Source organism: Camelus ferus, chromosome 1 (genome assembly GCF_009834535.1).
Source record: "Camelus ferus isolate YT-003-E chromosome 1, BCGSAC_Cfer_1.0, whole genome shotgun sequence".
NCBI lineage: Eukaryota > Metazoa > Chordata > Mammalia > Artiodactyla > Camelidae > Camelus > Camelus ferus.
The window spans coordinates 92,481,264-92,503,787 of NC_045696.1; the positions used below are offsets into that span (position 1 = coordinate 92,481,264).

The 22,524-nt window shown below is 40.7% G+C and overlaps 1 protein-coding gene across 1 annotated transcript in view; it reads right to left on the bottom strand.

Annotated features, from left to right (window-relative positions):
• Positions 1–22,213, bottom strand: part of KCNAB1 (potassium voltage-gated channel subfamily A member regulatory beta subunit 1) — a 343,217-nt gene extending 321,004 nt beyond the window's left edge. The window contains 1 exon segment of the mRNA XM_032485762.1: positions 21,939–22,213. Coding sequence (XP_032341653.1) covers positions 21,939–22,213 — 275 coding nt within the window.
• Between the last annotated feature and the right edge of the window lie 311 nt (positions 22,214–22,524).

The window sequence follows — 22,524 nt, forward strand, 5'->3', positions numbered from 1 at the left end:
GTACACAAAGGTTCACAGTAGTTTTATTCATAATATCCCCAAACTTTCTGCAGTGGGTGAATGGTAAACCGTGGTATATCCATGCTATGAATACTACTCAGGAATAGAAAGGAATGAACAACTGATACAAACAACAATGTGGATAAATCTAAGTGGAATGATGCTGAATGAAAAAAGCCAAAGTCAAAGGGTACATAACTGAATGATTCCAATTATATCACATTTTTGATTGGACAGGATTAGAGACATGGGTGGCCAGTTAGTGGTTGCCAGGGAAGAGGAAAGGGAAGGAGGTGCCTCTGGCTATAAAAAGGGTAGACGAGGGATTCCTGTGCTTGAAGTGTTATGTCTTCACTATGGTGGTGGTCACACCAATTTACAGATATGCTAAAACTACGTAGAACTAAGTATTCACACACACACACACACACACACACACACACACACACACACACACACACACACACACACACACACACGAAAGCATGTAAAACCAGTGAAATCTGAGTAAGGTCAGTGGCTTGCATCGTTGTCAGTTTCCTAACTGTGATAGATACTGAAACTGTAGTTATGCAAAATATCTTCATTGGGGGAAACTGGTTAAAGGGTGTATGGGATCTCTCTATATTGTTTCTTACAACTGCATGTGAATCCATAATTATCTCAAAATAAAAAGTTTAAAAAAAATGCAAAGAGGCTCCTCAGATGAAGGTCCTTCCACCTTGTGATTCCATCTGTGACTCTCCAACCATGATTCCTGGACATGAAAGTTTCATCCAGCTCAACAGGCTTCCTGATCCCAGCCTACCAATTACCACATCTTTTTTCATGTGGCTTCTCCCCAATCCCTTCAAATGTTCCTTCAAAGCTCACCTCCTCCAGGAATTCTTCCCCGACCTCCTAGCCCCTAGAATAAAATCATTCCTTGAAATTCCTTTTGCAATTCACTTCCAAAGCACTCACTCGACAATTCTAAACTGTTTCCCAAATGTTTGCAGACCCCTGATGATTTCTGCCATATTTTTGTACCACCTGTACCATTATTTATTTGCTGTTTGGAATTAATGTACTTTTTATTAGTCTAAATCAATTTACTTAGTGTTATGCACTGAATGTTTGTGTCCCTCTAAAAAATATCTTGTGTTGAAATTAATCTCCATCCTGACGGTATTTAAAGATGAGGACTTTGAGGTGTGATTACGTCATGAGGGTGGAGCCCTCGTGGATGGGATTAGTGCTGTTGTAAGAAGAGCCCAGACAGTTGGCTTGCTCTCTTTCTGCCATGTGAGGACACAGCAAAAGACGATTGTCTGTAAAACAGAAGAGGGCTCTCTCTAGAACCTGACCATGCACACACCCTGGTTTTGGACTTCCCTACCTCCAGAACCATGAAAAATAAATGTTTGTTGCTTAAACCACATAGTCTATAGTAATGTGCCATAGCAACCTTAACTAAGACATTTAGTAATAAAACATATTACTAGCATCATAAATAGAAAAACTTTATCACTTGCAATAAAATAGAGTGAAATCTATAAAAAATAAATAAAAATGAAGACTAGTATTAAACTGTAGCTAGGCATTGTTGGTGTCCAAAGGCTCTGAACTAGAGTCTTATCTTTTTGTTTTTTTGTTGAGATGATTAGAAGATGTCAGAGAGGTGTTAAAGATTTTAGCACAGATCTGAGACTTTGTTGTTGTTTTTTTCTTTCTCTCTCTTTTAAGTAATCAGAAGAATTGAAAGGAAATTGATACAGGAATATGCCACCTTTACAAAGGGAATCAAACCTATTTAATGCCCCATCTGTGTACCCGCTAAAATCATCTTCTTGTCCACCAGCGGTACTTGTACCTACTTTGAGAAACATAGGCTTATGTTGTGTGAGTTTTAGATATCTCTTCCTGCAAGTGCAAATCTAACTCCCCCTCTAGACTACAAGCTCTTTGAGGGGAGGGACGGACTGTATCTGGTATAAGCTTGTAACCTCCGTAACAGTCAGCATGGTGTTTTGTACACAATGAACATATCAGAGATATTAATGGTTTACTTGTTTGAATTTTAAATTTCCCAAAGCTACATTTCCCCTTTTCCATCTATTTCCATTTTTGCCTCAGTAACCAAACTCTGGGTCTCAAAAGAGAAATAAAAGCTTATAGAGAGAAGGCTAGAAGAGGAATCAAAGTGGGATGGCGTTACAGAGAAGCTCGAATCCCCAAGTACAGTTGTGAATATTGTTCCATCACTTACACCAGCCACAGGTTCAGTCAGCACAGAAGTGGTTCCTCAGTGAACTGCCCCTATTGGACCTGGAAAAGCAGTAGGCAGCAATGAGACATGAGCCCGCTTCAGTGTTTTCCTGTCCTCTGAATATGAAACCAGGCCCGAGCGAGGAGAGAGGGATGAGAAGGCCAGTATTTGAAACTGAAGTTTCTTTTCATTAAGCTCTAAAAGTTGATCACTGTCATAAAAGGTCCCAGTTTGAAGAGGGGAGTAGAAACTACGTTTATGAGGGAACTATGTGTCCCTTTGGCTGTCAATGCAAATTAAAATCAATTTTAAACGGTGTGTCTAAGACTATAAGAAATGGATCTGAGCAGCTAAGGAGGGCAGTTAACGTCTGTCTTGCTGTCCTTCTGTGTCTTAGGATGATAATTATTATATACTGTTCAGAATCTCTAAGTATACATACTCCTGGGTTCAGCAGAGTGTGGGGAAAATGACACGCACAGTCATCTGACAAGAGAGGTGCTTCCAAACATGTTCTGCTGATGAGGTGCAAGAGGCCCTGGGACTCAGAAGTCACAGACAGAGGCTCACACAGCCCTGCGTGGGCAGCAAGCTTTATCCACACCTGTCCAGCATTCATAAATAACTGTGTGACTTTGGGCAGGTCTTGACCTCTCTGTCCTCTTAGTTTCTTTATGGGCTCAGAAATCTCTAAGATTCTTCCAAGTCTGATGTCCTGTGAGTCTTAAAAACTACTTGGGGGAGACATTCTACAGAGATGAGGACCCTTCCTGGGTTGACTCAATGATTAATTAGCTAGTTCTGCAAGATACCAGGCCCTTGAGATTGCTGCTATAATTCTTGGAATATACTGATCACATTTATAGCCTAATTTAAAATTTTTCTTGGCTAAAGAGGCAACTTGCGAAACACCATATCCTAGATTTATGGACATGTCACAGTCATCTAAAAGTTGTCTTGGCCTACAATAGAAAACTGAGCAGGAGTTGGTGGGGCCAGGAGAATGGGGCTGTCTCCCCACGGCTGGGGCAAAGGAATGCTGGTTCTGCCCAAACGAGTTTGCACAAGGGACACCAGACCACAGATCCAAGCCCACCCTCCTTTTCCAATGACTTATGGGAACTGCATCCTTTTGCTCCACAAGTGATGCTGTGACAGAGAGCAGTGAGCTGACCGAGACGTCTGCCTCCATCCCACTGGGCACCATCAGAGGAGTTTCTCCTCTTGTGCTTGCTTTCTTCTCCTTACCTTTGCCAGAGCTACCTAGGGGTCTAGTTGTATATGGTGAGACCACAGTTAAAAATGTGTGGGTCATATCAACACAACACAATGAAGAAAATGTCGCCTTCGACCTTCACTGTGAGGAGCTCACAGTGGAGGGAGGAAGGAGGCTAGGGAAGGCTATAAAGCAGTGCACTGTGAGCCACGATGCAGGCAAGCGGTGAAGAGACCCCGAAACCCAGTCCTGGGGGTGGGGCAGAGGACGTAACAGCGGCAGTGAAGAAAGGGGGGGTAGTTCTTCCAGATGTTTACCATCGAGCAAGAAGATGAATCTTGAAAGTCTGTTTAGCATTGATCGAACCTTTTCTAGACAATCCCTCTCATTTCCTTTTAGGCCAAAATTTTTCTAGGGATAGAATAAAACATTCCCAGCAGCACAGGGGCGGGGACACATGTTCAGTGTGTGGGGTTAAAGCACGGCGCTAATGGGAGCCCCCATCAAGGCAGCTGCAGCTCGAAGACAGCGCCCGCACCTCAGTCTCAGCTCATTCTACCTCTTTCCTCACCCCTGCCACTTGTATACTGTACCCTCGTGCACCACAACATGCAAATAGCCCTCCCCGATGTGTAACTGTCGCATTGCTACCATATGCACAGGTATGCACACTATAGCCTTGACTGAGGGGAAATCGAAGTATAATTAAGGGTGCCCAGGTCTACAGTCTCTTTCTTGGCTGTAAAGGGCAGGGCTGGCCCTTGGGATTTCACTGCCACCTTCATTTATCCCACACTGACTCACATTCACAGCCAGAAAGTATCTTTGAGTTTTGGCATCTGCAGTGAAAGCTCCCTTCACTACTTTGGGTGTGACTCTCTTGCTCTTCCTGCAAAAGATCCCAAAAGATGCCAAAGTGTGGCCTTCATTCTAAGGCTAATGCAAAGGAAATGGCCCATGGGACTGCAATATGCAAAAGTACACTCTGTGGCTAAAAATGCCTTGAAAAATGACCATGGGGCAACATAGTGCCTTGGAGAAGAGGTAGGTGAGCAGGAGAGAAGGTGGGAGGTGAGGTCTTGGTCCTATTGTGGGGCTTTGCACTCTCTTTTTAAGTAACGTTGAGCCACAGAAGGTTTGAGATCAGGATAGTATAGTATTGTGGTCACATGCCATTGAGTCATCACTGAAGCAGTGGTTCCAAAATGCTGAGGACATGTTCCACCTCATCCCAGTCTGCACTGTCCTGGCTTAAAGAATTTCCGTGGAGTCGGGGTGGAGTGTGGTGGAAAGAACAGGAGCTGGGAAAGCAGGAAAACGTGGGTTCGAGTCCTACTCCTACAGCACACTAGTGGATTGACTAGTGGACACTTTCTGAGTCCTATTTCTTCCTCTGGAAAATACCCCTCCCCACATTACAACATAGGGTTGTCATGAAGACTAAAGGAAATATGCTGTTTGATGTAACTGATGCAGAATGAGTGGCGGTTATTGTTACAGTAGCCAGTGCACTGCACAGCTCCACAGACTGCCCATCAACGCTGCAGTCTATGTGGATAATGCCCCACGTGTCGCTGTGTACAGCAGGCGAGGCCGTACGTGGCCGACGTGGACAGACTCAGTAAGCAACAATTTTCAGAAGACTTCAGTGTGATGGGTTACATGACTACAAAATGAATGAGATGGCTTGAAATAGGACTTTCTCCTTCCTAAAGAGAAATGAAGGATTATCTGGATAAAGTTGATTTGTTCTTTGTCTGGCAAGAAATTCCTCTATCACCACTTAAGTGTCTACTCAGAAAGCAGATTTGAAAGCTGCAAAGCATCCCACACCTCCAAGGTCACTGCTCCACATGCTCCCTTCTGCCAAGGGGCTCATCCATCTTCTTCTACCGCATTATTCTCCTGGGGTCTGAACCTGTCAGAGACAAGGCTGGGAAGCTGGGACACAGAGTGGCATCCTGAAAGGTAAATCTCAGCTACAAAGCCAAGCCTAAAAATGTATAGTTCCAGTGTTGAGAGAGAATGCACTGCTTAGAGGTTTTATTGGAACCATTCCACCTGACCCCACCTACCTCTTCATCATCTTCTTCCAGGCACTCAAGATTAATTCTACAAAAATCTATGATTCTACTGGAGCTGTAAGAAATCTGAGAAATCAGCTGGTTCAATTCTCTTGTTTTACCAATAAAGAAAGAAACATTCAGATAAACTGGCAACATTAAGAGTCAGTTACTATAAGGACTGGAATAAAGTACAAGTTTCCAGGAGTGTGACCTTAGAGGTCAGATGGACAGGGGTTTAAATCCTTGCCCGACAATGCACTACTATGTGATGTGAGTGTTCTCTGGGCTTTCAGTTTCTTCCTCAGAAAAATGGGGGAAACAATACTATCTCCTCAGAGTTAAATAAGATAAGTTAGTTTATATATTTAAACCCCCACATACACTATCTTCCCTCTTGAAATGTCATTTCACAGTATAATAATTGTAAATGTTTAATCACTGACCAAAGTTCCAAGGAAATACTGTTGAAAAATGATCCTCTGGAAAGTGTGCTTCTGCCACGGAAGACAAATGAATAGCTTCGCTTTGCTTACTTTATTTATGATAGAATGTTCTCTTCATCTGGGAAATTTATAAAATTGAGAGCACAAGTGTCCCATCAACATTTTGAAAAATTGTGTTCTATATGGTTTGCTTTTCTAAAGTCTCTAAGGGTTATTCCAAGATAAACTGCAACTGGAGCCACTTTCAACATTTGGCATTTTCCCAAACAGATTCCAATGTTAATTCAAATAAAGGAACAACCGAATTTTTTTTAGAGGTCACCTTGTTAGCAAACTTGTTCCATAGAACACAAGCAAGAATCTACAAACGAACAAATGAGATATCACAAAGCCCACATTTCAAGCCTCCTGGGAGAGTACCTCAATTCATAAACCTGTTCTTCTCGGTCATAATTCAAGCAAGACAGATTTTCTTATTTTCCTTTCCTCAGCAGAGTAAAGATAGCAAATTAGATGAAAGGGGCTATTAGAGGTAGGCAGCCTGACAGTAGCAAGGAAAATTTACAGCAAGGTAAGGATATAGAAAAAGTAATGGATGGGGAAAAATCCAGAAGCCAACATTAAAAAATAAAATAGCAAAATGAGGCCTCTAATTTTCAAGGCAAATAGTTCTATACGCCTTAAGAGTCCCTGAAAACATTTTAACATAACACAACAGTTGACGTTTATTAAGATAAACTGGAGTTGTCAAACTGCTTCTTCAGGTTTAAAAAGTTAAAGCCTTGACAGTTAAATCAGAAAGTTTCAGGTACTGGGAAAAATTGCTTGCATGAAATTTTTCATTCTCTGACAATGTCAGATGAATAAGGCCTAACTGTGAATTATTTTCTGTGTTTAGAAATTTTATCTTGTCCATTCTCATGAACTCTTCCCCCCATTAGTAGCAGCTTGGTTGTTTAGCTGATTCTAGCTTAAGAAAAGGTCAACTTTGTTTTTGAGCTACAGACTACACTCTTCATTCCCCTGCCCCTTTCCCGCCTCCCTCTTTGCTGGTTCACTCTCCCAGACTCCTGCACATCCTTGTTAAGAGTCCAGTTGAAATGGTGCACTGTGTGTGTATTTTTTCCTGACACTTCTCTTCCTTGTCTCCCCACCTCCTGGCAGAACTAATGGCTCCTTTATCTGTTTCCAAAGCACTTCATTCACACTCCAAACATCACACCAATAAAACCATGCTGCAGAATTGTTTTCCCTGAAAAGACTCCAGAATTATTCAGGGCAGGAAGCCTGCCTTGTTTAGCCTCAGATCCCCAGAATTGAACATAATAGTTGATCAAACCTCTTAAAAGCATATCTGTTTAACTTCCTAGTTTGATTGTTAGAAATTCTTTCAATATTACATATATGGTAATGAGAGAGTATCCTTGAATTCTGAATATTGACTTTGTTGGAAATTCATTTAACTGAAAATACTTTAAAAACATATTTAAACTTAATACTTCTTTGCCATTTCTTTTGGATAAATGACCATCTGGAAGCTAAAACATTGTTAACAGATTTAAGGGTTTAATATTTTATTCAACAAGCAACTGCTGTTTGGATAGTCACATCATTTAAATTACTAAGCTTGCAGACAGAAAGAACTGATCTTTCAAATGCACCCCACTCATAGAATTGTTTATCCTGACTATCACCTCCTCAGTCGCAGAGGTAATTAAATAATTCAACAGCCCTTTTGGACAGCTTGTTTCATACTTAATGTTCATTGCTGTAATCAAATTAAATATGAAGATTAAACTACAAAATGCACTTGGGGCTTTGCTTTTTTAAAGTGAACTATTTCAAGTTTGTAATTTTAAAAAAAGGAGCTCTTGAATGCAACCCAAATTTTTTAAACTAATTTTTCCTCAAATTCCTCACCCTTCCACACAAAAATGTGCATGGAACTTGTGTGAGGATAGTGAGCCAGAGAAGGCGGGCCAGAACATCATAAATGATATGCAGTTTTATTTAATGATACTACATTCTAAACCATGCTGTGTCCTGCTGCTGGGAACAGAGTGACTGGCTTATCTGTCTTCGACAATCCTGATGGTGCATTATCGACAAACATGGGTAACGACTACATTGAATGAACATACTGAAGCTCCTTTTAAAAACACACAGCTGGCAGAGAGGGTGTGGAGAACAGGGAACCCTCCTACACTGTTGGTGGGAATGTAGTTTGGTGCAACCATTTTGGAAAACGGTATGGAGATTCCTCAAAAAAACTAAAAACAGACTTACCACATGAACCAACAATCCCACTCCTAGGCATATACCCAGAGGGAACTCTAATTCAAAAAGACACATTCACACCAATGTTCACAGCAGCACTATTTACAGTAGCCAAGATATGGAAACAACTTAAATGTCCATCAACAGATGACTGGACAAAGAAGTTGTGGTATATTTATATACTACTCGGCTATTAAAAAGGAATACTACTTGGCCATAAAAAAGAATAAAATAATGCCATTTGCAGCAACATAGATAGGCATGGAGATCGTCATTCTAAGTGAAGTAAGCCAAAAAGAGAAAGAAAAGTACCACATGATATCACTCATATGTGGAATCTAAAAAAAGAAAAAAGACACTAATGAACCCTTCTACAAAACAGAAACAGACTTACAGATATAGTAAACAATCTTATGGTTACTGGGGAAAAGGGAATGGGAAGGGATAAATTTGAGAGTTCAAGATTTGCAGATATTAACTACTATATATAAAAATAGATAAAAACAAATTTCTTCTGTACAGCACAGGGAACTCTGTTCAATATCTTGTAATAACCTTTAATCAAAAAGAATATGAAAACTAACATATGTATATATGCATGACTGGGACATTTTGCTGTACACTGGAAATTGACACATTGTAACTGACTATAATTCAATTAAAAAATAAAAAAGCCCATCTAAGTAGGGGGGAAAAAACCCCAACACAGCTGGCTAGTTCTGAAATAATAGACTGAATTAGTGAGCTCTCGGCTCTTCACAAGGCTCTGTGGCCCTGGCTTCCACGTGCCTGATCCTGCCTCGTGAGCTCTCAGCCCAAGCCCGTGGCACTAGAGCCTGTGGCCATTACCATGGGAAAGGCTGACCTGCTGCACTGCAACAACTCCATCTCACAACCGCATGGAGGAGGAATAAAGCATGAGCTGCAGGGAGACTCCCGGCTCAGCCAACTGCTTGGGAATCTTAGGGCAAAACCAAACAAAACCGAACCTCTGAGAGGTTCAAAACAGGAGCTGAGAATTCAAGAACTGACACAAGCAAGGCTGTGTTCCAAGCTGATATCAGCTCACCATCTACAGGTTTCTGAGGGGCCATCAACCTCGGTAAAACAGAAAAGTGAGTTGCAATTAGAGAAGCCAAAAGATATCCCCACAGTGTGGTTAAGGCCAGGTGGGTGGGTCAGGCTTTGAATGAGGGGAATACGTTGAAGGGAAAGGAAGCAGCTAGACCCCACCTCAGCACCTCCTCCACTCTGCTCTGACCACAGCTCTGTGGCAGAGGGACTGGCAGGCTGTTCCCCACACCAGCATCTCTCTCCCCATGGCACACATTTGCACTACAGTTCCCAGCCTCCCTTGCAGTTCCGTGTGGTCACATGCCTGAATTCCAGCCAATGATGCTTCTCCCCACAGCTCCACTGACAGTGATCCTCCATCCATACTCTCTTCTGCCTGCTGGACAGACAGCAATTCTCAGCCCCCGGCCAGCTTAGAAACAAAAGCCGAAGACGACAGAACTCTCATCAGCCTGGATCCCACCTGACTGGAACTAACTACCCTTGATTGAATTTACACGAGTAGGACATAAAGTTTATGTCAAGTCAATGAGGTTTTGGGGTTTAGCAGCTATTGTTATCTTTAATAAAATCAATGGGCTTTTATCTTGTCAAGGGCAGTTACCTACCGCCTAACCTTAATAAATCCTTCCTGGATTCGCAAGAATAAACAAATGGGACCTAATTAAACTTACAAGCTTCTGCACAGCAAGGAAACCATAAGTAAATCAAAACAACAACCTACAGAATGGGAGAGAATTTTTGCAAATGATGAAATTAACAAAGGCTTGATCTCCAGAATATATAAGCAGCTCATACGACTTAAGAAAAAAACAAACAACCCAATCTAAAAATGGGCAGAAGACCTAAACAAGCAATTCTCCAAGGAAGACATACAAATGATCAAAAAGCACATGAAAAAATGCTCAATATTACTAATTATCAGAGAAATGCAAATCAAAACTACAATGAGGTATCACCTCACACCAGTCAGAATGGCCGTCATTCAAAAGTCCACAAATGGCAAATGCTGGAGAGGCTATGGAGAAAAGAGAACCCTCCTACACTGCTGGTGGGAATGCAGTTTGGTGCAGCCACTGTGGAAAACAGTATGGAGATTCCTCAAAAGACTAGGAATAGACTTACCATATGACCCAGGAATCCCTGCTCCAGGGCATATACCCAGAAGGAACCCTACTTCAAAATGACACCTGCACCCCAATGTTCATAGCAGCACTATTTACAATAGCTAAGACATGGAAACAGCCTAAATGTCCATTGACAGATGACTGGATAAAGAAGATGTGCTATATTTATACAATAGAATACTATTCAGCAGTAAAAAATGACAACATGATGCCATTTGCTGCAACATGGATGTCCCTGGGGAATGTCATTCTAAGTGAAGTAAGCCAGAAAGAGAAAGAAAAATACCATATGAGATTGCTCTTATGTGGAATCTTAAAAAAAAAAAAAAGAAAGAAAGAACATAACTACAAAAAGGAAGCAGACTCAGACTCAGACATAGAATACAAACTTGTGGTTACCAAGGGGGAAGGGGGTGGGACGGGATAGACTGGGAGTTCAAAATTTGTAGATGCTGACAGGCATATGCAGAATAGATAAACAAGATTATATTGTATAGCACAGGGAAATATATACAAGATCTTGTGGTAGCTCATAGGAAAAAAAAAATGTGACAATGAATACACGTATGTTCATGTATAACTGAAAAATTGTGCTCTACATTGAAATTTGACACAACATTGTAAAATGACTCTAACTCGATAAAAAAAATGTAAAAATAAATAAATAAATAAATAAATAAATAAATAAATAAATAAATAAATAAATAAATCCTTCCTGGATTGGAAACCAGGACCAGATATCTGGTCTGCAGCCCTATTTAATTTCCTGATGACTGAAGAAATATTTGGCAAGTTTTTGTTTCTGATTAAGTTGCAATGTGTGTGCCAAGGTACACAAAACTCAAGATTTGTCTTAACTTGGAATGGAGATTTTTCTCCAAAACTGGAAGATTGACACCTGACGGCATTTCACGGGGCGAGGGAGGCTGCCTGTGGAAAGGAAGCACTGTTTCAACTGACATCTCCAGAGAAGTGTGAGCAAGTGTTCCTCAAAACGATGCTGTTTCCTCCTCCCACAGAGCAAAAGCATAAAATACAACAGTGAGCATCCCTGGCAGAACGTTAGCACAAGCCATTTAGTAAAAACCATATGCTAAAATTGGAGAGACCAGGGCAGCTGTTGCTGTATAACCTTTGTATTCTCTTGGAGCTTGTATGAGAGGCAGAAGGCCAAAGACTCTCTAACTTAAACCTAAGATCTGAAATTGAGTTAAATTCATGTAATAGAGGATGCTACTTGGGCTGTTCTTACATAGCTGTTTTGATGGAAAGAAGCCGGAATATTGAAATCCACAGTCTGCTCTATTGCACAGCCCTTGCTCTCCACCTGAGTGGCTTCCTCCCCATCTGAGCTGCTCTCTGACATCCCCCAGCCCTTCACTAGACACATGCAGGGCAAAGGCAAGGACCTTGCTTGAGTGGAGAAGGGAAACTGACTCCCACACCCCACATTAAGGACCCTTGTACTGTGATGGAAAATGAAAGGTGACATTACTAAAGTGACATCTCAGTAGGCATGTGCAATCAACCCAAACTAGGGGAGGAAATATTCTGGAGGTTAAGAGGTGACCCTTCTTGTACCTTCCGGGTTTAAGTACTGTTTCTATTGCTTACTTGAATCCGACCATGGACAGGATCTTTTCCAAGTCTCAGTTTCCTTCCATAAAGCAGAGCTGATAAAAATTGCCACCCCATGGATTATTGGAAAGGATTAAACTGAATAGTGTAAGGAAAGTGCTGGGTATATAATAAGTATTCAGTAAGCAGCTGCTGATGTTAGGAAAGGGAGGCCCATGTCTTGGTCTTTGCAATGTACCCAAGAAACCCTGCCCAGGGCCTGGGAGAGAAATGTGGCTGTATATACCCCTGTATTTACTAGAAAAGCAGATTAGGGATAACCATGCTCTCAAGCCATGTTCTAGACTGAATTAGAGCCAATGTCTCCGAACAGAAGGTAAAAAAAAGTTGCCAACATCTAGTGGTTATATTTTAGAGATACATAGATTATATACAGATACCGGTTTACAGCATACCAAGGATTTTCTATTGGATCTAACCTTTAAAATCCTAGACAAAGATAAAAACATCTGCATTGTTTCCACCATGTTGATGAACATATTGGGGCCCTGAGATGGGACATGATTTGCTGAAATCCACACAGCTAGCCAGCAACAGAGCTAGACTTCAGACCTAGGCCTCTCCATCCCAAAGACAACAGATTGATGCTCTCCACATGGAGAGAGGACATGTCAGACAGACATTTGATCAGAAAAGATTTTAAATGAGGATGTAAATGAAAATCTTAGAAGAACGGGGCTCTAAGTGAAGCAAGAAGGGAAGCAGCACATCGAGACCTTTCTCCTAGGGTTAGGAAGTTTTCCCAGGCTCAGGAAGCACCTGGGAGGAATCCAGAGAAAGAAAGAATATGGAGGTAAATAACAGACCAAGGCTCACAGCACTCCAAAGGGGAACGGATAGCATTTGCTGAAGGGCCCTTTCCATGCACTCAGCGCCATGCTAAAACTTTGAGAGAGAAAATTTCACTTAATCCTCCCAACTCTATGAATGTGTAATATTGTCATTTCCACTTTACAAGTAAGGAGACTAAGGTCCAAGTCACATAGATAGTGACCAGTGGGTAGTGTGGTGGAATCAGGGTTCAGACAGGGGTTGGCCTGACATCAGAGCTTATGTTGATCTGCCCCCAGTTTATGTAGCCCTGGAGGCTCATAGAGAAGGTAAGATGTACAGTGACTCTCATTGGCTAACACCAGCATATCAGCTGAAGGGTAAAGGTAAAAAATTAATCAACTAAGCTGTAGAAAATATACCTAAGCTGTATAAAATGAAACCAAGCTGAATAACCAAAGCCAAATTTAAAAATCATGGTACAATTTTACCCCATCCCAGGAGAAGCAGAATACTCAGTATATAAAGACAGAACTAGAAAGGGTGACTTTGGACATGGAGTAAAATGGCAATGGCTCAAAGAGGTAGCCTGGAACATACTTGAGACTGTTCACAGAGAGGTAGCCCAGAGAATTTTTTAGCCTCTTGATGGGAAGAGAAAAAATAATTAAGCAGCCACAGACAGAAAGTGAATAAGCCACATTCTTCATCAGTGAGGATGTGGGTTGTAATACGTCCATAGGGCTGTTATACGGATTAAACGGAATGACTATAAAAAGCCCTGGGCAGACAGCATGATGCTTTATAGGTGCTTGATAAACATGAAGGAGACGAAACAAATAAACCACCTCCAGGATTTTGTCAGATCCGAGTTCCACTTCTACTCATATTGAGTGAATATTTCCCTTTAAACTGACTCATTTATTTTAAAACTTAGCTTTGTCCTCTGCCATCACTGGCATGAATTCATAGGTTTGAGGTGTAACTTATACATTTTTCCTAACACTCATGAAAATGAATACAAAACCATTGAGAGATTTAATGTCCACATGCCCCCCTAGTACCATCTCAGGGACATCTAGTGCTCCATGGTTTGGGAGAAACTGAAAGCAGGTAAAGAGCCCTGGGTGGGGACCAGGAGACCCAAGGTCTAGGGCCTGGACGATCAGACAGGTCACCTTCAGGAGGCACGTTCTCCCAGAGGAAACTGGGAGATTAGAACACATGACTTACGTTGTGTGAAGACACGTGAGATAACGAAGATGAAAACATTTCGTAAGCAGGGACATTACAAACTGAAGGTGTTCATGTGACTTGTCTCCTTCTATTAAAGAATTAAAAAAAAATCTGGCAATGGTCAACCAATTACTAAAAGAATACACTCTAAAAATAAAAGAATTTTCTATCTCTCTTAAAGCTTCAAAATAGAGCATCAACCCATTTACTTTTTCTCGCAGAGATAACACAACTGCACAATCCCTATAAAGGTCAGTGAGCAGAAAATTAAACTCTGTTCCTTCCATCTGGTTTATGATATTATTACACTATGTAGTTTCATGGCTGGAAAGAGCCCAAGAGATCATCATGTCTCTTCTTTTCATTTAACAGAGAGGGTACTGGTTCTGGAGAACTTTTAAAACCTTATTATGCTCACAGAGCAAAATGGGATTCAAATATTATCTCCAAACCCCTCAATAAATGCCCCTGCCATTGCACAAGCCTGCCCTCTGGAAACGCAGAGGACATCAGGGGAAGAGGAACCAGAAGTGTTGCGCTCTATATAATCCACTAACATCCGTTTAGGAGGAAACCCTGCTGGGCAAGAGGACACTGCTTTCAAGGTGTCCACAGTCCTTCAGAAGGAACTGGACACACACACATGGCCCAACTAATAGAACTGTAAAAGTGAGAAACTGGTTCAGTTTTCTCAAGGTAACTCAAATAGCAATCACAGGGATGCGGCCTAAAGCAAGTCCCTATGTATTTGGCTGCTACTGTAGGGTAGGTGTGCCTGCCCAGCGATGTCTACTTCCAACTCACTACCCTATGGGGACAGTGGCACACGGCAAGTACAGCCTCAATGTCCTTAAGTCACAGAACATCATCACCATTAGGGACCAGGGCAACCTCATCCCTTCCAGAAGCTGCTGCTGGGATACTGGAAACTTTCTCTGTCTACCTAATTCCTGTCCTATTGATGTTCATCCTCTCACTCTTCACCCAGTCATTCACTAGTCTAAGATTTGTACTAACATTCAAAATAACAAAACAATGAGCTAGCAAGCAATCTTTCTATCATATGTCTAAAATCATAATAAACTACACAACAATGTCCTCATATTCTAACATCTCTTGAAAGTTACATCTTCTATGTGACTTCTCATATAAACATGCCAAGAGCTAGACAGAGCCTTAAAGAAATTCTGCTCTAAGAAATATGTATCACCTTTTAGAAAAGAAAGTGCTTTCTCTCTAATAAGAAAAATCTAATCAATCATATTTTCTAAGATACCATATGACCCAGGAATCCCGCTCCAGGGCATATACCCAGAAGGAACCCTACTTCAAAATGACACCTGCACCCCAATGTTCATAGCAGCACTATTTACAATAGCTAAGACATGGAAACAGCCTAAATGTCCATCCACAGATGAATGGATAAAGAAGATGTGATATATATATATACACACACACATACACACACACCACACACACACACACAATGGAGTATTACTCAGCCATAAAAAGAATAAAATACCATTTGCAGCAACATGGATGGACCTACAGATTTTACTAAATAAAGTAAATCAGAGGAAGATGAATATCATAATATCAATTATATGTGGAATCTTAAAAAAATGATAAATATTTTATTCACAAACTAAAAACAGACTCACAGACATAGAAAACAAACTTTGGTTACCAAAGGGGAAAGGGCAGGGGAGGGATAAATTAGGAGTTTAGTATTAATAGATACACATTACTATACATAAAATAGATGAACAAGGATGTAATGTATAGCACAGGGAACTATATTCAATTTCTTGTAATAACATATAATGGAAAAAGAATTTGAAATGTATATATATGTATGTACGTATATAACTGAATTGCTTCTCTGTACACCTAAAACTAACATTGGAAATCAACTACATTTCAATAAAAAAAAAAAATTAAAAAAATAGTATTTTCTAAGAAAAAAATTGGTTTAAAAATTTAGAATTATTCAGGGGGTGGGAAGGGATAAATTGGGAATTTGAACTTTGCACCTCTTGGGAGTGATGGAAATGTTAGCTATCTTGATTGTGGTGGTGGCTTTGCTGGTGTGTATACATCTAGCAAAATTCATCAGACAGTACACCTGAAATATGTACAGTTTACTGTACAAGAATCATACCATAATACAGGTGATAAAAAATTTAGAGTTATTCCATTGTAGCTTATTTCCATCACTCTATCATCCCCGATATCATTTCACTGGTGCTGTCCACTATGTTCTGATCATTAGAGGAGGGGGAAGAAGTGACAAGGGGGCCAAAACCAATCAAGTGCCCAATATACACCCGAAGTTTTATATCATTCACAGTGGTCTTTAGAGCTAGGTGTTCTTACACCCATTTACAGAACCACAGTAGAGTCAGTAGACTCCAGAAAGGGGAAGCGTCCCTAATTTTGGTAGATCCGTTAATAGTCTTATGATAATAACAAGGGCAGGGACCTAATGTGAGGAACTATGCTTAGAACATTTATGTAATAATACATTTACTATGTGCAAGGCCCTGTTCTATGTGCTTATTTAGTTAAGTCATTTGATCCCCATAACTCCATAGCATTGGTACTCTCGTCACCCACCTTTAATAGGTGAAGAAACCAAGTCACATGCTGGTCAGTGGCAGAGCCAGGGCTTGAACCCAACAACCTAGCTCCAGGATCTAGGGCCTTAACCCCCCAAGCCAACTGTCTCTGTCAGGCCCAGAGGCCCCAGCTGGTAGGTGGTTTTGCTGGGGTGCAGCCTGCAGATGACAGGATGCAGCCTCCATCACTGGGTTCCACCACTTCCCTTTGCCAAAGCCAGCACCTGCATCTGGGGCCCTTGACTCCATTTTCTTCCTCCTTGGGGACTCTGCCTCACTGTTTGCATCACGTACTTTCTCTATCCACTGGATTCCTCCAATCTGCCCAAAAACTTCTATAGATCTGCTTTCTCTTGCAAATGTCTTCCCAACCCTGCTTCAGACTTCAACTAACCTCCTGTCTCCCTACCTCCATTGTCTCTTCTTGAGAGAAGCCTGCATGCTCTGCCTCTCCTCCACAACTGGTCTCTGCCCAACTCTCAAGTCTCTGAAATGGTATCCTCTCCTCCCATCCTCCTGGCCACGCTCCCAGCTCCAGCCTCCAAGAACCCCTCCAGGATGCTTGCCAGAGCCTTGTGAATAGAAGCAGCTCTCCATTTCCATTCCACACGCTCACACACCTGTGCCTTTGCTCATGCTCTTCCTTCCACTTGGATTGCCTTCTCCAACCCTCATCTCCTCTTGCTCAAGTTCTGCACATCTTCCAATCCAATCTAATTACTGCTGCTGGGAGTACTCATTCCCTCCTCTGAGCTTTGTTACGACCTTTTTTTTATGTAGTTCTTCTTAAGTGCACGTTCATCTCCCCCAGGCTGCACCTAACTTGAGGGCAGGGTTCTTATCTAATGCATCTTTGTGTCACTTGTAGGGGCCTCATGCAAAGAGGATACTCAGCCAACAGCTGTTCAGTGTTCATTCTCTGACCACAGGCTTCATTCTCAACAACCAGAACTTCCTGCATAAACTCAAGCCAGAGGTCGCTAAGCTCATGGATCACCTGCTGCCCTGTTGGCAGGAACTGAGTCCCCCGAAACTCACCTTGGAGAACTGCCTATCCTCAAATAGAACCACAGCTGATCCTCTGGAAGCAGGCAGAAGTAAATGACTTCTAGGAAGTCAGAGTTCTCACAGTAGAGAAAGGAAATAGAAATGTGGCTCAGTGTAACTACTCTCCAGTTAAGAAACCATTAATTAAGATGGTAGAAATCACTATTGGCATGCTATAGCTCATTCATGTGTTGACTTGTCCTGCTAAAGGTTCCGTCGGTTCAATTTAATAGGTTCAGTCAGTTTTGGTTTGGAATGTTAATTCTGATAGTATTTTATCAAAGCTTTTTGTATTTTATCCCTAAGTCACTTTTCCCCAGGAGGGTAGCGATTGTATGAATCCCTAAAAAAGCCTCTGTAAGAACACACAATGGCCTCTCACAAATATTAATTGAGCACAACAGGATCCTCAGCTGTCAGGTGCTAAGTGAAGTCCACATTTTGGCTAGAAATTTTAAGAGTCACCCCATCCTGAATGATAATCCTTATTTTAAAGAGTTTGAAAGCAAAATGCATTACTCTTTTCAAATCACTTGTACATTATCTCATCTAATTTTTACAAGTCTTTATACTGCTGTTAGCCCTCTCTTGCAGTCAAAGAAACAGAAACTCAAAAGTTATCTAACTTACTCAACAATTTGTTTTACTATAAAGCTCAAGCGATAGATTCCATATAAACACTCTGTGATATAGAAAAAGGAATGAAGTGGGCACTCTAAAATACTTCCAGGGAGGAGGTACACTGAGGAAATATTTTCAGAATTGCAACTGCATTAAGGATAAATATATATGAGTGTATATATATGTATATATGAATATTACATATAATATTCACCCATTAATTCCACTTCTAGAAATAGAGCCTAAGAAAATAACCAGAAATATGATTTTTAAATTGATATGAAGATGTTTATCATAATATTATTTATGATAATGATAAATAGTAAAATAAAAATGGCTAAGCAATAATATAGTCATAATACGTAGTCCTTAGAAATCTTTAAGTGTTTTTTTTTAAGTGGCTTTTAAAAAACAAAATAGACTGGTATACTATTAAGTTAAAAAAAAAGGTAGAAAATAGAATACATAATATGATTCTAATTCAAAAGGCTGGGGAAAATCACATCAAAATATTAGCAGTGGTTGCCTTTTCATTTCTATATGTTTCTGTTTTCAAAATTTTCTACCAAATTCAGTTACTTTCATAATCTGGGAAAAAAATTTTGTTTAAAAACAACAAATAAATTTTTTAAAAATCACATCCACAGTTACACAGGGAGTAAAAGCCAACCCTTTGCCTCCAACTCCAGGACTCTGGCCCCTGCATCACCCGCCCTCACTATGCAGAGGAATGAGTAGTCATATGAAACACATCTGCATCACTGAATCATCAGACAACTCTGTAAAATAGCAAATCAGTGTGAAGCAAATTATATTAGATTGTTCCATATGTAGTCCTGGGCAGACACAGCCCCAGAAATGGGGTCAGAACCACTTACCACCAGACTAATGTGCATTGTCTGCCCTGCTTCCTGCAGTTTTATTTCTTAAATATACCAAGACTACTGGACCCTTCTCTATCTCTAATGTTTTCTTCCAATAATTTAATAATAAACTTTGCTTGAAATATAAATTATCACTGAATCTGAGCATGAGATAATCTTCTAATCCCTTATGAAATAGAATTAACCTGCTGCAAAATATTTCCATTCCATCTTCTCAGAAAAGAAATTGGAGCGTCCTCTAGCAATTCCCTACTGATGGCTATTAACCAACCTACCCATAGAATTAATGCCCATAGCAAATGTGTGATGTTTTCAAGGACTCTTCAAAGCATTTCATACTCTGTCCTGTAAGTAACTTTCACAGATGGATACATTTGTTTATATTTTATATTAATCATATTTATCTTCTACACACAGGTCTCTAATGGAGATATCACCCTTGGACCATGTTGTTGGAAGACAAGACAACTGGAAGTCCAGAAAAACTTTCTGTAACTTCTCCACTGGCAACATCCATAAATGAAAGAAAAACAGGTGGCTTAGGGAATTGCACGTTCTACTGGTTACATTACAATTTGAAGGGATTGCACATCAGTCACTGCCATTGTAATTGTCATTGCCCCACTAATCTCAAGAACTCAATTGAGGTAGGTAGTTCTAACACTGGTATGTAAAAAAGGAAAGGAGCTGTCAATGCGAAAAATTGCCTTTTTCTGCGATATGCACACATTGAGCCCTGCAATATATCTAATACATACGGATTTAGTTCTACCTGCATGTAGTAGTTTCCTCCTGGAAACATCATGTTGCCCCCCACCGCCCAAAAAAAGAGGAGGAGGCATTTTTCACTTTTGATGGTGTAAGACAGACATGACTTTCACTGTTCTTTACCACAAGACAAGGGACATACAAGGCTATTGTGAATCAATGATTAACAACATACCCATGGTTACCATGGAAACCATTAATTCTGTATCATCTCTTCTGATTACAGGACAAGCTGTTATTGTTTGAGTAAAGGAGAAAAGAGTAGAGTTTGTTTTTCTTTTCCAAAAAATTGCTGGTTCAAACTGATTACCTTAATTTATATTCCCCTCAGACCTGATAAATGTTATTCCAATGTCAGATAATAGGGCAGGAATTTTATATCTTGTGTTAGACTCCTTAAGGGAAGTTACTGGTCTAGAGTAAGTTAAAGATTATGTAAAGGAAGAAAAACATTATCAAGGCTTTCTTTTGCCACCTCACTCTTTTTCCAGAAGCTCTTTAATAATACCTTTAAGATTTAAGATTTATAGCTAGGAGGTACATTCCTAACACTGACAAACTTATTCACATTTTCTTTGACTGAGACCATTCTCCTTGGGCCCTTCCTCTATTATACCCCAAATGTGGGTATAACAGCCTCGGAGCTTCAAACCAATCACTCCAGCCATAAAAAATAAATGCATTTCATGGAACCCTTCCAGAAACTTCACCTTGTTCTACTTTTTAAATGTTGATTTTTAAATAGTGGCTTAGATTTGGAAAGATCTATTTTATTCCTGCCTTGGAAAGGTTTGAAAAGTGGAAGTTTAGGCATTTTGAAGTTTGTAGTCCAACAAATTTTTAATCTATATGCATCAATTAATTCAATTGCTAAATGTTTTCCTAAACTGCCTTTTTAGAATTACAACTATAAAAATGGGGCAGCTCAGAGCACACTGGAGCACTTTGATAAGTAGAATACATTCCAGAATTTCTATGCTATCACATAGTCTCTACAAAACAAGTTTTCTATACTTGGACCATTTCATTGGAACTATTTTTCATTTCCATTTAATTACCACTTCATGAAAATAGTTATTTCAGGCTTTATTTTCCCAATAATTTTCCTTGCAAAATTATCTTTCATTCCTAAGAGATCTCTTGTAGCAGTTACAGTGAAGAAGCTTTCTTAAATTTCAGTACTCCAGACACTTTTACTCTGTACACTTTGCCTTAGAACATTAGAACTTGTGAAATTATTCCCCCTCTGCATTATTTGAAGCTGAGGCTGAGAAAAAGACAGAGAAAACCTATAGGGATTTGTCTTACATTTATCTTTTTTTCTTTTTTAAGTAACTTTTTCTCCTAATGTTGTCTTACTCAGACAGGGGGCTCAGGTCCCATACTGGTGGTCAATGTATTCTACTCTGCCCCCCTACTGCCATGCTGAGCTCTCATTCAGCAAGTTCACACTATTCTACTGTACACTTTTCAAACAGCAAACACATTTCCATCTCTCACCCCCAAGTTCTCAAGGTAAAGAAGTGCAGAAAGATTGCAAAGTCTTTTGTTGCTTTGGAAGGAGGCATTTTCAGGCAATTTTTTAACTCCTCTGATTGTTACTTTAAGACAAATCTTAATGCCATACAAATCCTAATGCCCTACTCCTTCCTCCTCTCAGCTCCTGAGTGTCTACTGCCTCTTTACAAGGGGTGTTTTCTGAATAACAATCCAGGGAGCATTATTTGCCATTTCCACCAAGTTCCTGCTCTTCGCAGCTACACATTCTGAAGTGTCAACCACCTCTAAGGCACTTAGAGCTGTTACCATTTCTAGCAGCACCGGAAAAGAAATCTAGCATGCAGTCTGGAAAGCACTTTCAAGCGGTCTCTCCTAAAGCCGGCGCAGGGAGGCGCGAGGCTTACCTGTGAGGCATGCCGGTGGTGTAGGCAGTGGTGTGCTCGCTGGACAGATCCCAGAGTTTCAGGTACCAGTTCATCTCCACTTCGCGCACTAGAGCCAGCTGCCGTGCCCTGAGCTGGGTTTGCCCTGAGGGGCTGAGGCTGCTGTCTTTCCCATTTTCCGCAGCTTTCTTGGGAGATTTGTCTTTGCTCCCTATGGAAAACCCAGATTGTTTCCTTAACTTGGGGTTCTCTTCTGAGATCTGACTCCCCACCGCCCCGGTCCGGGCTGCCAGCATCCTAGAGGTTTGTGTCTGTCTTTGAGAGAAGACTCCAAGTCACTGTCATGAAAGTAATTTGGATTGATTTTTCTGTGTCTGCCTCCCTCCTCTTTCCCGTCCTCCCCCATCCCCTTAACCTTATCCTGCCACGAAGCTGTAACTGAGCTGGGTCTGTCTGTGGCTGGGGATGAAAGGGTATCTCTAACTTTCCTGAGGAAGAGTAAGGCGGCCACTATCCTTGATATCCTCAAACATGGAAATTTTTAAAATAACCCCCAATGACTTCGTAATACCAAGGTTTTACCATGCTATTTCTTCCACAAAGGTTG